The sequence below is a fragment of the Enhydra lutris genome, unplaced genomic scaffold, assembly GCF_002288905.1.
Source record: "Enhydra lutris kenyoni isolate GAN:26980312 unplaced genomic scaffold, ASM228890v2 scaffoldscaffold8, whole genome shotgun sequence".
Taxonomy (NCBI): domain Eukaryota; kingdom Metazoa; phylum Chordata; class Mammalia; order Carnivora; family Mustelidae; genus Enhydra; species Enhydra lutris.
Genome location: NW_019154092.1, coordinates 1,918,880 through 1,933,393, shown reverse-complemented (window position 1 = coordinate 1,933,393; position 14,514 = coordinate 1,918,880). Strand labels below are relative to the sequence as shown.

At 49.7% G+C, this 14,514-nt stretch overlaps 1 protein-coding gene across 1 annotated transcript; it reads left to right on the top strand.

Annotated features, from left to right (window-relative positions):
- Nucleotides 1-3,124: 3,124 nt before the first annotated feature.
- Nucleotides 3,125-13,692, top strand: LOC111142630. The gene is made up of 5 exons (XM_022495938.1): nt 3,125-3,294; nt 5,515-5,729; nt 6,382-6,452; nt 6,704-6,808; nt 13,462-13,692. Exons 1-5 carry the CDS (start codon nt 3,219-3,221, stop codon nt 13,634-13,636), a joined length of 642 nt encoding a protein of 213 aa, XP_022351646.1. The 5' UTR covers nt 3,125-3,218; the 3' UTR covers nt 13,637-13,692.
- The last annotated feature ends 822 nt before the right edge of the window (nt 13,693-14,514 follow it).

The following is a 14,514-nucleotide window of genomic DNA, read 5'->3' as shown; positions in this document are numbered from 1 at the left end:
GGAGAGGCGCTGGCAGGCCTGCCTGACACTCTTTCCCTGTTGCACTACTGTGGGCTGCTGGGAAGCAGTGCAATGATGAAAGGGCATCGGTCAGGCCCAGCCCACCACCCATAGCGCCTGAAGGGAGGGAGTTTTGCTGCCTCAGTCTGCTTGCTAGCAGTGAGGAGTAGATGTGGAACGGGACTGACCCCTCCATCAGAGGACTAGGTGAGTGCAGAGCTGGGGGATCCTCCCACAAATTCTCCTTCTGGGTTATGGCTGGACAGTAGCAGGGGCAGAGGCCCCGGATTCAGAAAAGCTCTGCTTTGAAGATCTTTCCACACCAACTCCCTGGGTAAGACTGGGGACTTCAGCTTTGGTCAGGTCCTTGTGGAGAAATGGAGACCCACTGTGTTGCCTGGCTCAGACCCAGCTCAACTTTGACCATGCACAGGTGGACTACACCCCACCCTCCTTGAGGGCTTTGGGAGGGTCAGACTCTGGAGAGAACATTGGGTTCTTAGCAGCAACACTATGTGGGGTGGGTGGGTGGACTTGGGCCATGAAGCCCCTAGGTGATACCCATCAACCATGCCAGCTTGTTCTCTTACAGGGAGGTATGCTGCCCTGAGACTGCAGGAGGGACCAAGAGGTGCCTGGCATGCCCATCCTAACAGCTACAATTAGGGGGACTGCCAAGGAGCCAGGCCCCAGGTGTGCCTGCAAGGTCACCTCCTCCATCAGGACCTACCACAATGCAAAAGGCTTTTGTGTGCCAAGGGACAGTCATTCAAGCCTGCCTCCTTTGAGAGGAGGCCTAGGCTTCCAGATGGGCATTTGGGAGTACCCCTCACCCCTGGCTGAGCACATCAAGATGTCAGCTTCACCCCTACCCTGGGGAGAGGGTAGAAGACCGGGCATCCATGGCTGGTGGTGGCCATCCTTATTTCTGTGCAGATTTTGCACCCACTGGCTGGAGACCCTCATATAGATGTTTCTGGCCCCTGCTGGGGGATGCTTGTGAACTCAGGGCTTTGCTCAAATGTTCCCTCCCAGGGAAAGCTTTTCTTGGGCTCCACAGCATCCACTATCCCTCCAGCAGAGCCTGCTAGATTGAAATTTCTCATTGTGGCTGAAGTCCTCATCAGACTGGGAGCCCTGAGGGCAGGGACAATGTCCCTTTTTATATCTCTCTCAGCAGTGCCTGGCACAGAGGAGGAGACCAATACAACTTAAAAAAAAAAAAAAAAAGGACATGAAGTGTGAAGTATTATGAGCATAACATGGTGGGGGGACTAATTAGAAGTCTGCTTGACCCCTCAGAGGTTACTTGTGCTGTATATAAAAAGGCACATACTGTATATTTCAAAGTCCTTAAGTCACACGGCATCAGGAAGTAGAATGAAGATTTGAACCCATGTGTATCATCTGTTTGCACCCCTAGGCTAAAATTTTTTTCCTCCTTGGTTGTTTCCTCCTTGGTTGCTCCATCTCCTATGTCGGGGACAGCAGAACCTAGAGGGTGGTGGTTTGGTAGTGGGAGGTGAAAAATTTCTTTAGATTTCTCAGATACACTCCATGGATCTCAGGTTGATGGGGGTGAAGGGGTTTGGAAGGTGACAGAGAGGAAGCGATCCAGGATGGACCCCCTTATCAGTGTGGCTGCTGTGGATGGTGGTGACATCGCCGACCAAGGAAGAGAGAAGCCGGTTTGGGGTTGGGAGGGAAGAAGCTGTATGCCAAACTGGGTGTATGTTCAGCATGAGACGCCCAGGAAACGTCTCCAGCCAAAACCTGGATGTGGTTCTGGAATTCAAGGGAGGTCTAAGCCTGAGACGCCGGTTAGAGTTAAGTCAGCTTCGAGTTGGGACCAAGAAATGGGGTAGGATCGTCCCAGATGGTACCGCGAGGACGGGACCTTCTCAAATGCGTCAGGAGCAGCTGGAGATGCTGAAGAGGCAACTGCGAGTACAGAGTAAACGAGTGGTTATACAGGGGAAGAGAAAAGACAGAAGCTGGGAGGGCTGGGTTTAATGCTGGAGAGTGAATCAGGAGAAGAGTGAAGTCTGAGTAGAGGAGTTAGGGACTGAGTGAAAAAGCCCTTGGGGTGTTGTCTACAGACCTCAAGGAGGGAGGGCGAGCAGGCGGAATGGGGAGGGGGGAGAGTCTTAAAGTTTGAAGAATACGGCTGCTGACCATGTTCCTTGCGCGGCCACCGCCAGCTCCCCAGCTCCCCAGCTTCCCAGCTCCCCAGCTCCCCGATCAAGGTCTGCAACACGCCAGCGGGATGGGCCCCCCGCGGAGCGCGACAGCGTTTGCCCCGTCGAAGGTTTCAGAGCGCATGCCCAGAGCGGGGGCGGGGGGGCATTGTCACGTGCGGCCACCTCGCGCGGATTGGCCCCTCCGCTCGCCAGCTCCGGGGGTGGGATTGGCTAGGCAGTCGGGGCGGTGGCGGCGGCACGCGGAGGGAGGCTGCGTCCGCGCGGCGGCTGTAGGGCAGAGAGCAGGTGCGTCCCCTGCGGTCCCCGCCCCGACGGGCCCCCGCCGCCCACGGCGACCCGATCTCTGCCCCTTGGGACCTGCCCTTTCCCCCCCAACGGCCGGAGGCGGGCTGGGTGGGGGCTGGGGGGTCGTCGCGCCTGGAGGCTCGGTGGCCCCTCCCCGACGGCCGCTCCGCCCCCAGGCCGCCCGGGCCGCCTGCAGCCCCTCTGGGATGGAGGTCCTGGACGAGTTCGACAGCGAGTTACCCCAGAGTGTGACCTTCTGCCAGCTCATCTCCGAGGAGGACTTCGAGAGGCAGGCGGCCACCTACACGGAGCGCGCGCTGCGCCGCCTTTTCCGCAGCATCGACCGCAGCCCCGCGCTGGCCGAGAGGGTGGTGCGCAAGGGCAAGCTGGCCGAGTACGAGGGGCGCGGGCTCCTCTCCTTCCTCTGGGTGCGAGCCGGCGGGGCTGCATGGGGGGAGGCGGGGTGGGGACCACGGGGGCGGGTGCTCGCACCGCTCCTGCTCCTCTTCTGAGGGTAGGTGATTGGGAGTGGGTTGGGGTGGGGTGGGGTGGGAGCCCTCGCGCCTAGCTGAAGCTGCAGGGTGGGGTTCTTCCTGAAGCCCCGGCTGTCCAGCTTGGGGAGTGCAGCCGGCAGGCGGCTTACCTGTCTGGCCTCCTCCTGCTCTGCCTCTCCCTTTGTCGTAGGCCAAGTTCTTCTGTGCAGTTCAGGGGGAGCTGAATTGTTGCAACAGCATGGGTGCCCTGGAGATGCACCAGCGCCTAGAGCAGCTGAAGAGGAGGATCCACCGCGTGCACCTCTACTCCCAGGGTGAGGTTCAGCCCCTGCCAGACTTCAGTAACCCAGGAAACCTGACTCAGGTTCCCTTATCCCTGGTTCTCTGCTTGGTTCTTTTTTTTTTTTTTTTTTAAATTTGGTGTTCATTTTTAAAGTATTAGAAAAACGAACATATACAAAACTGGAGACCACAGGGAACACTCAGGGACCAGCCACCCTTCAGCTTCAGCAAGTATCCCCATCTTGCCATGCTTGCTTCGGGCTCTGTTCCGCCCTTTTTCTGGAGCGTTTTGGGGGAAATCTCAGACATCATTGTATTCTTGGATCCTTTAGAGTGCTTTCTGATCTGTTAAAAGGCATTTTATAATTATGATGTTACCTAGATGTTGACAATTTTTTTTTAAAGATTTATTTATTTATGTATTTGATAGAGAGAGCACACGCTTGCAGGAGCAGGGCGGGGGGCAGAGGGAGAAGGAAAAGCAGGCTCCCCATGGAGGAGGGAGCCTGATATGGGGCTCCATCCCTGGACCCTGAGATCACTACCCCAGCTGAAGGCAGTTGCTTAACTGACTGAGCCACCCAGGTGCCTGACAACAATTTCTTAATATTAGCTGATACTTAATATTTGGGTGTTAGGTCCTTTGAGGTTCCTTTTCACTAGGATGGCCATGTACTTCTTGTCCACGTTGGCACACTTGTGAGGGTGAAATGAAAGGGGGCCACACTAGTGACCACATAGGGATGCCAAGTGATGGATGGCCATGTCTGTTGGAGTCCCTTTGAGGTGGGATGCTCTCCCCTTACTCCCCCCATGCCATCAACTTGAAGAACTGTGTTGTCCTTTGGGACATTGCGCTCACTGGATTTATATCTGTTGTTAGGGTCCCCTGGTGCTGTTTGTCTTGTCCCCCTCTCCCTGTATTTCTTGGGCATTTGCTCTAAAGCCTTGATCAGATGCAGGTTCAGTTCTTATGGTGCATTTGCCTTCAGTGATACACTAGCTAGTGGTGGAGTGGCTTTCTTCATTGTATCAGGAGGCCCCGCTCACCTGGATCTCTCACTTTCCATGATGCTCAGTGTGAGTGCTCCACATTTCATCTGATGGGCCCATAGCATGTGTAGCCCTCACACAGCCTCCCGAGGAAGTGTCCATGCTATTAAATTCATTTTACAGATGAGGACATAGAGGCCCAGGGAGGGTAGCCAACAATGTGACAACAGTGTCACACAGTAGTAGAGTCTAGACTGGAACTCAGGTATGGGTTGCTCTAGGCCTCGGGCTCTTCGCCTCCAGGTCAGTGTTCATGGGTGGTAGTGATCATCATTCTAGATGAGCCCTTTCTTTCTTTCTTTCTTTCTTTCTTTCTTTTTTTTAAAAGAATTTATTTATTTATTTGACATAGAGCTCAAGTAGTTGGAGAGACGGGCAGAGAGAGAGAGAGAGAGGAGGAAGCAGGCTTCCTGCTGAGCAGAGAGCCCAATGCGGGACTCGATCCCAGGACCCTGGGACCATGACCTGAGCTGAAGGCAGAGGCTTTAACCCACTGAGCCACCCAGACGTCCCTAGATGAGCCCTTTCACTGAGCTGTATGAGGCACTTGTTCATACCCATTTTGCTGGTGTCTAGTAGAAATACTCAGACTCACGGAATATAGGAAGAAAACCTAACGTGGAAATAGGAGAGGGGCAGGCCCCAGAGTCCTGTTACTCAAAGACTCTCTCCCTGAGCCCACTTCTCCTACAGAAGGATTTCCTTACAGAGGAGAGGGCCTTTGCACACCCCCAGGATGGCCCTGGGGCTGGGTGTAGCTGGTGAACTCACCTTCCAGGGCCTGGATACCCCATGAAAGGCCTGGCTAAATCAGGAGCTTTCCACAAGGTTTGGGGGAGGCAGCAGACTGACCTGCTTGGGACACGCCCAGCCCTCCTAGAGGGCGGTACTCTGTTCTATCCCCTCAGATTCTGGCCTTGAAGTCAGCCCATCAGGGTGTGGGTCCTGCCTGGGCTTTGTACAGTGGGAGCTTCCAGTTCTGCTTGTGTGAGAGAGAGACAAAAATACCCTTTCCTTGTGGGGGTAGCTATGGGGTCAGTGGGATGGTACATGTTGGTTCCTGTCAGCAATGTCTCTGGATGTTCTTACATGGTGCCTTTTGTGGGAGGAAGCTTTTGAATAGCCTACACCATTGTTCAACCTCTGCTCTGCCCTGCTCTGGCCACGGCGGAGGCCCTCATTGGTCCCTTTTATCACAGATGCCAAGAAGAAGAGAAGAAAGCCAAAACTGAAGAAACCAGAACCCATCCTCTTGAGAGACCGATCAACCTCCCCATGTCTGCCACCAGCCCTGCTGCCACCTCCCCCACTGCCGTCACCTGCCACCACCATGGCCTCCGTGGTGGCCCCATCGCCTCCTGTCTACACTATGCCTAGGGTCTTTGGTCCCTTCCTTCCGCTGCCCAGCAAGTCGGTCAGTGAGCTCATCCCACATTCCGTGTGGCCCTGGGAGGGGCAGCCTCCGCCCCTGTGCTCAGAGCCAACCCCGAGGCTCTCCTGGGCCCACGGCAGTGACTGTCAGAACTTTGTTTTTAAGCGGCACAGTGCTGTCTGGAGGCAAAATCTTGGGTAGAATGTTGATAGATAAAGCAGATAAAAGGGGTCTGCTCCAGTTGAAGGGTTGGAGGCATGGAGTTTCACCTGCTTGGCGTCAGCTGAACAAGTCAGCTGAACAAGGGCAGAATCTTGGGGGGCCTAAAGGATAGGTGGAGAACCATGGCTGCCACACCCCCAACATCTCCAGCCTCACGCCTGTCCCACCTCATGGCTGGTGTTCTCCTTCCCACTCTCTTTAAGTGCCTCGGCAGTGCCTTCCTAACTACCGCCCTCTCTTGGCCCCTGCTTATCCCTCACTCTCAAGCTAGGCAGCCTCCTCATCCTCTCTCAGTTCCCAGCAGCCCCATCCCGTCTCTCTTAACACCAAGCTTGAGGTGGGCACTAAGGATGACCCCGATGCATTTGCTGAATGAGTGACAGTCACATAGTTTCCCTAGTTCTTGTATAAGGTGTTTTTCTTCCTCACGAAGCCCCCAAACTTATCCTAAGATTTCCCTTATTTCCTGCAGATGGAGAAGTTGGAGGTTGCAAGGTCAGAAGTGAAACTGAACTGGGCTGGCCTGTCATCGAACCCAAAGAGGTGGAAGGAATGGATTCTAGGCTCAGGGCAAAGGAAAAGAGCATTTTAGGGAGCACACTGTGGGCCGTGCTTGGTTCCCATTTTTCCCTACCTTGTTCATCCTCACCACAATCCTGAGGAGTTGTTATCCCCATTTTATAGGGACGGAGTCAAGGCTCATAGAGGTCTGCTCTGCGCCCGGGAGTCCCTGTGGGAGGGCCTGCCCACGAGGAGTCCAGAGCTGATGCTCCCCTCCCTGCTCTGCCTTGCAGACACATGGTTGATCTGACCCCCTTGGTCCTCAATCCCGGAGGCTTCCATTTCTCGTGCCTGGCTGGAAACAGTGCGCACAAGCTCCACTGCCCTGGCTTCCCCTGGTAAGCGTGCCTCTGAGCCTCTCTGGGGTGGGATGTCATCCTGGCTTGATGGCATCATGGCAGTGTACAGGAGGGCCAAAAAAACATTCTGTGTGGTAGTCCTTCGCATTTCCTGAAAGGACCCTAATGTGTTCGGGTGCTGGAAAAGTCACTCCCCCTTCCTAGAGTGTGTAAATGCTGAGAATGGGTAACAAGCAGCTCAAAGACGCACCAGAAAGGGAACGATTCCATCAACTGTGGGTAGCCCTAAGGTTTATACACATGTGTTTTGCAAACTGAATATGTAGTTTGTTTGCTTGTTTGGTTTAATCACCTGTTTTCAACATTTATGGTGGTGGTGAGTATTTCCCATGGCATTCTGTGGAGTGTTATTTCAAAGTATGTACGTAGATTGGCTGCTTCAATGCATTAGGTGATTTTTTTTTAATAGCTATTTTTTAGAGGAGTTCTGTATTCATAGCCAACTGGAAAAGTGCTGAGAGTTCTCAGATCCCCCTCCCCCTACTCAGGCACAGGACCCCCCCCCCACTATCAACATCCCCTACCTTACAACTGATGAACCTACATTGACACGTCATCACCCAGTGTCCATATGTTTGGGCTCACTCTTGGCGTTGTACGTTCTATGGGTTTGGACAAATGTGTACTGACAGGTGTCCCCTATCATAGTGTCCTGCAGAATAGCTTGATTGCCTTCAAAGTCCTCCAAGCTCCAGCCGTTCATCCCTCCCTCCCCCCTAACCCCTGACTACCACTGATCTTTTTACTGTCTCCATGATTTTACCTTTGCCAGGATATTACATACTTGGAATCGTACAGTATATAGCCATTCCAGAATGGTTTCTTTCACGTACGGTTCCTCCATGTCTTCTCATGGCTGGCTCGTTCCTTTTCGGCACTGAATAACTGGGTACACTAGTTTATCCATCCAGCTGCTGGAGGACATCTTGGTTGCTTCCAACTTTTGGTATGGACAAAAGTTTTCAACTCTCTTACCAAGGAGCACGATGGCCGGATCACATGGTGATCATATGTTTCATTTTAAAGAAACGACTGAAGTGGTTGTACCATTATGGATTCCCACTAGCAGTGAGTGAGAATGCAAATGACTTACCATGTGAGAAACCTGCACAGTTCTGTAGAGATGATTCTATTTTTTTTAAAAGATTTTATTTATTTATTTGAGAGAGACCACAAGCAGGCAGAGAGTGGGGAATTAGGCTCCCTGCTGAGCAGAGAGCCCGGTGCAGGGCTCGATCCAAGGACCCTGAGACCATGACCTGAGCCAAAGGCAGAGGCTTTAACCCATTGAGCCACCCAGGCGCCCCAGAGATGATTCTAAATTTAGTTGATGGAAAGTTTATTCACGAAGACACCCAAAGTGTAAACAAACCTTTAAATATGTTTTTGGTTTCCTTAGTAATGAAAGATGTACATGTTAAGGTTGCTAGGATGTGTGTTCTCTGCCTATCAAAAAGCCCCAGGTAGGGGTGCCTGGGTGGCTCAGTTGTGATCTCTGTCTCTCAAATAAATAAAATCTTAAAAAAAAAAAAAAAAAAGCCCCAGGTAGTGACTCGTGGGTGGCTCAGTCAGTTGCGTGTCTGCCTTCGGCTCAGGTCATGAGCTCAGGGCCCTGGGATCGAGTCCCACATTGGACTCCTTGCTCAGCAGGGAGCCTGCTTCTGCCTCTGCCTGCTGTTCTACCTGCTTGTGCTTGCTCTCTTGCTCTCTCTGTCTGAAAAATAAGTAAATAAAATCTTAAAAAAAAAAAAAAAAAGCCCCAAGTGAAGATAATCCAGTGCTGTAAGGGCTTTATTTGTTGTGAAAATACTATATATTGGCTTTTTCCTGTTAAAAGTTCTTTGAGATAATTTGCCTAGGATCATATGAATTCACCCATTTAAAATGTTCACTTTAGTGGCCTTTTATGTATTCACATTTGTGCAAACATGCCCACAGTCCAATTTTAGAACATTTCCATCGTGTCCAAAAGAAGGGAGTGAAAAGACAACCCACAGAATGGGAGAAAAGATTTGTAAATCAACAATAAAAAACCCATTCCAGAAAATGGGCAAAGGACTCGAATAGACATTTCTTCAAGGAAGACATACAAATGGCCAATAAACCAAGGAAAAGATGCTCCCCATTACTAGACATCAGGGAAATGCAAATGAACACAGTGAAATACCACATCCCACCCCCCAGGATGGCTCTTAACATCAATGGCATGTTGATGAGCATGGGGAGAAATTGGAACTCTAGCATGTGACTGGTAGGAATGTAAAATGGGGCAGCCACCATGGCAAAAAGGCATGGTGGTTCCCCAAAATGTTGAGCATAGGATTGCCATATGACCCAGTAATTCCACTCCCAGGTATATGGCTGAAAGAAGTCAAGTAGAGAGACTCAGATGCTTGCCCATGAATCTCCGTAGCACCGGCATCACAGTGGCCAAAAGGAGGAGTCGACCCAAGTGTATCTAAGATGAACAAAATGTGATCTAGCCATATAACCGAGTGTTGAAACAAGTGAAAGAAGCCAGCACAAGAGGACAAATTACTGTATGGTTCCAGAGTCCTGGAGACAAAGTAGATGAGAGGTTACCAAGAACTGGGAGAAGGAAGTGGGTTGTTGCTTAATTGGTATGGTTTCTGTTTGGGAGGATGAAAAAGTTCTGGAAATAGATAGTGGTGATGGTCACAGGACATTGTGAATGTATCTAATGGCAATGAATTGTACACATAGAAATGGTTAAAATGATAAATTTTATGTATATTTTACTACAATAGAAAACAAACAAGAAACCCTAGCACCACTTAGCTGTCACCCCCCAGTTCCTCCACCCCTGGCCCTAGGCAGCCATTAACCTACTCTCTGTGGATTTGTCTGTTCTGGACATTTCATAGAAATGAAACCATACAATAACATGGTCTTTCGAGACTGGCTTCTTTCATTTAGCATAACGTTTGCAAGGTTCATCCATGTCCTAGCATGTGTTAACTACGAATTTCCTGTTTGTATGTTTGCTTGAATTGGCAGAATAATTTATTTTTATTTATTTATTTTTAAAGATTTTATTTATTTTGGAGCGAGAACGAGTGCGTGCATGTGAGTGGTAGTGGGAGGGAAGAGAGAGGGAGAGGGAGAGGGAGAGAGGGAATCTCAGGCAGACTCTATACTGAGCCTGGAGCCTGACGCAGGGCTTGATCTCAAAACGCTGAGGTCACGATCTGAGCTGAAACCAAGAGTTGGATGTTTAACTGGCTGACCCACCTAGGCGCCCTTGGGGATAATTATTTTATTTTTTATTTTTAAAAATTAGTATTTAGGGGTGCCTGGGTGGCTCAGTTGTTTGGGCAACTGCCTTTGGCTCGGGACGTGATCCTGGCACCCTGGGATTGAGCCCCATGTTGGGCTCCTTGCTCGGGGGTGAGCCTGCTTCTCCCTCTCCCTCTGCCTGCTATTCCACCACCTTGTGCTCTCTCTCTCTCTCTCTCTGTCAAATAACTAAATAAAATTTTTTAAAAATTTAAAAATTTTTATTTAGGGGCACCTGAGTGGCTCAGTGGGTTAAGCTTCTGACTTCAGCTCAAGTCATGATCTCGGGGTCCTGGGACTGAGCCCCACATCGGGCTCTCTGCTCAGCGGGAGCCTGCTTCCCCCCCCACCTGCCTCTCTGCCTACTTGTGATCTCTCTCTGTCAAATAAATAAAATATTTAAAATTTTTTAAATTTAAATTTGAGTTAGTTAATATACAAATTTCCTGTTTCTTAAATGTCTTCTTTAAGACAAATTTTTGTTTTTTTAAGATTTTATTTATTTATTTGACAGAGAGAGAGACATCACAAGTAGGCAGAGAGGTAGGCAGAGAGGCAGGCAGAGAAAGGGGGAAGCAGGCTCCTTGCTGAGCAGAGAGCCCGATGTGGGCCTAGATCCCAGAACCCTGAGATCATGACCTGAGCCGAAGGCAGAGGCTTAACCCACTGAGCCACCCAGGCGCTCAAGACAAATCTTTTTTAGAGCAGTTTCAGGTTCACGGCAAAACTGATAGGAAAGAACCGACAGTTCCCACACGCCCCCTGCCCCCAGTATGTGCACAGCTGCCCTCATGAACAACATCCGCTCCAGAGTGATGTGTTTGTTAACAACCGAAGAGCCTGCACTGACATCATCACCCAAAAGTCATAGTTTCCATCCGGGTTCCCTTTTGGTGCTGTACCTTCTATGGGTTGGCTTTCTTCTTATGGTGGAATGGTATTCCATTGTATGGCTCTAATACCGCGTTTTCTCTATCTGTCCATGAGCTGATGGACATTGGGGTTGTTTCCATTTTTTTGGCTCTTGTGTGTAATACTGTTAGGAACATCTGTGGCCAAGTGTCTGTGAGGACATGGTTGTCTGTTTTCTTGGGTATACCCATAAGAGTGGAATTGCTGGGTCATATGGTAAGTCTGTATCTTGAACAGCTGCCAAAGACACAAGGCCCTTATCAGACATAGGATCTGCAAATGTTTCCTCCCACTATGTGCACTGTCTTCCCACTTTCTCGGTGGTGTCTTTTGAAGCACAGAAGTGTAAGGTTAGTCCTTTCAAAAGGCAGTTTATCAGAACATCAGGACCCATAGGCATTTTTAAATTCTTTGCTCTGTTGTTGTTGTTTCGTTGTTGTTGTTTTAAGATTTTATTTATTTGAGAGAGAGAAAGCACAAGCAGGGGGAGTGGCAGAGAGAGAGAGAGAGAAAGAGAGAGAGAAGCAGGCTCCCTGCTGAGCAGGGAGCCCGACATGGGGCTCCATCCCAGGACACCAGGATCATGACCTGAGTTGAAGGCAGACACTTAACCAGCTGAGCCATCCAGGCGTCCCTGCTCTGGTATTTTCAGTCCTGGAAGCTGGCCCCAAGGAGATGATGAAGGGAAAGAAAAAAGCGATTGTGTACCAATATGTCTGGGGCAGTGTCATGTAAAAGAAAAACTGGAAACAGCTTAAATGTGCATTCACTGAATTATGGAATATTATGCAGACATAAAATTATAAACCTGATCATGTAGATTCATGAATTATGTCTAAGTGGAAGGAGTAGGCTATGCAGTCAGATCAGAAGTAGGTGGGATGAAGGGATAGGAAGGGGACTGACAGCTGGGTGACAGAGAAGGGGTTGTCAGCAAACATGCGCAGTGCTGTCATGAAGCAACATGTAAAAGTGAGGCGTTGGCCTTACCAGATCCTCACAGAATTATGGGGCCATGCACTGGGGTTGGACCCTATTAGGGCATTGCTGTCAAGATACCTTCTAGCTTTCTCTAGGCATCATTTTATAAAAGTGTGATTCAGTTAGACAATGTCATTTTTTTTTTTTTTATCTTGCCTTTGTCACTCATCATTAAGGCCATGGGGACACGTCCACTTCTTCATGGTCTTTTGAAGTCGAGCTTCATTGGCTGTATGATACCCTTTGTCTGTAGTGCAGTCCCTTACTTAACTCCACTTGGGGCTTCCATGAACACAAGAGGTGCTTCTGGTTCCTTTTCCACGAGGATTAAAGTCTTTATGTGCTAAGCCATTCCTGAATTTCAGATGAATTTCCTGAAGCAGAATTATAAGGGAAATGGTATGAACAGTTTTCAAAAGCCTTTTTTTTTCAGACTCTAAAACAATACGTATTTACTGTGGACAATCTGAAAACCACACACAAAGGAGAAGAAAAGCCATACCAAACCACCCCTATTCCTACTGCCAGAAAGAGCATCGCATATAATTGTCTTTTCCCTGTGGAGATGCATATCTATACACGTCTGGTAGTCTGTTACCTCATTGGGACTGTCCTGTTGGGCAGTTTCATAGACAGCTGTGGAATGTGTTTCTTCTCATGTCTTTAGAATTAGACTTACATTAACCAAAAATAGATGCACAGTGCTCCATTGTATGGATGGAAGATTTCCTCAACTGTTCTTGCTTGTTGAAACATTGCCCTGATGGGGACAATTTTAGGCTCTTGTTACATATTGCTTTCTGAGTGAGCTGTGTTCTCCTGATGCTGTCATCAAAACTGGGGTATTTTTAATTGGCTTTAAAAAGTTTACAAAAGCAGGACACGTTCTATGGGGAAAAGTTTGTAATAAAGAAATAAGTATGTAAAATATAAGAGGCCCCCGCTCGGAGTCCCACTGCCAAGAGTTTCATGTGTACCCTTCTAACACACACACACACACACACACACACATACACACACACACACACACACACACACACACACACACAAATACACTGGTTAATTTTGTAATCAACACAGGATTATATTGCGTGTACTTCCCAGAAACTGGCATTTTTCCACTACCGTATCACTGGGGCATCATTATTTGCTGGGGTCTCCAGACCTACCTCAGTCCCCAACAGCTGCAGAACAGCCTGCCACATGGCGGCCGTGGTTCCTTTAGCCATTTCCAGAGGAATGTTTAGGTGGTTTCAAGGTTTTCACAATCACAAACATTGCTGCGGTGAACAGCCTGGAACAACCATCCATGGGAGAGAGTTCTGGAAGTAGAAATGCTCTGAGAGCCATGCCACAGCCTCTGGTTTTGTTATGTGTTCTTCTGGTGGCTCTTTGTGCCGGTATCCCACCTCATGGACATGTCTTGGCTATCTCCTGCACAGGACCTCAGCTTGTAGTGGCTCCCCCAAGACCGAAGAGACACCACTCTCTCCTGTGAAGGCCTCCATCTTCACCCCACCTGTCTTGCTCAAGTTCCAGCCTGTGCCAAGACCCAAAGATGACTCTGAGAACGACCCCAGCAGCACAGAGTCTGTGCCTCCCAAGAGGGGTGCATAACCTCTTCCCTACAGACCATGGCTAGAGGAGTGAATAAAGTTCCTGTGGAGGTGCTTGCTTGTGCTGGGCTCCCTAGAAGCCGTACAGTCCCATGGGCTTCCTCCAGTTGGAAGAGGTGGTCAGGGTGGTGCAAGCCTGAGGCCCCAGCGGCCTGAGCCTGCATCTGCTAATTGGTCAGGGTGGTGGTAGTGTGTAGTCCCCTTGCTTGCACTCTCATATGGGAATTGAGCCACGGTACTTTTTTTTTTTTTTTTTTAAGATTTTTTTTTTATTTGAGAGAGCGAGAGAGCATGAGTGGGGATGAGAGGGAGAAGCAGGCTCCCCGTTGAGCAGGGAGCCCTATGTGGGGCTCAATCCTAGGACCCTGGGGTCATGACCTGAACTCAAAGCAGACTCTTGACTGAGCCACCCAGGTGCCCCAGCCATGGCGCTTTGAAAGAGAAATGAGTGATGAGACAAGGCTGTCCTTCCCTACAGGGACTCTGGCCCCTTTGGGTCTCGCTTGACCCCACTGAATAGGAAGTCTACCATTTTTCCCTATACTTGGCCCCTAAACTCAAACTTTATCCAGGTGTGGGTTTAAAAACAGTGATCTGTTCCCTCTCTTGAGGAAAATAAGCTGGTGTATTAGTTTCCAACTTGGCACCTCCCCAAGGAATTTCAGAGACAGTGACTCCCCTCACGCAGTAACCTGAGAATCAAACCTGCATGGGAGATATGAGTCCTCACTAAATGCTTTGTGACTGCTGGACATTAGCAGATAATCACTGAACCCTTGTGTATGCCCCACACCTTGCTTGGGACTGGAGATAATAAGCCAAGTCGTTGGGGGTCCCTGCTCTTAAGGAGCTTACATCCTATCCTCGTGTATGTGTCTG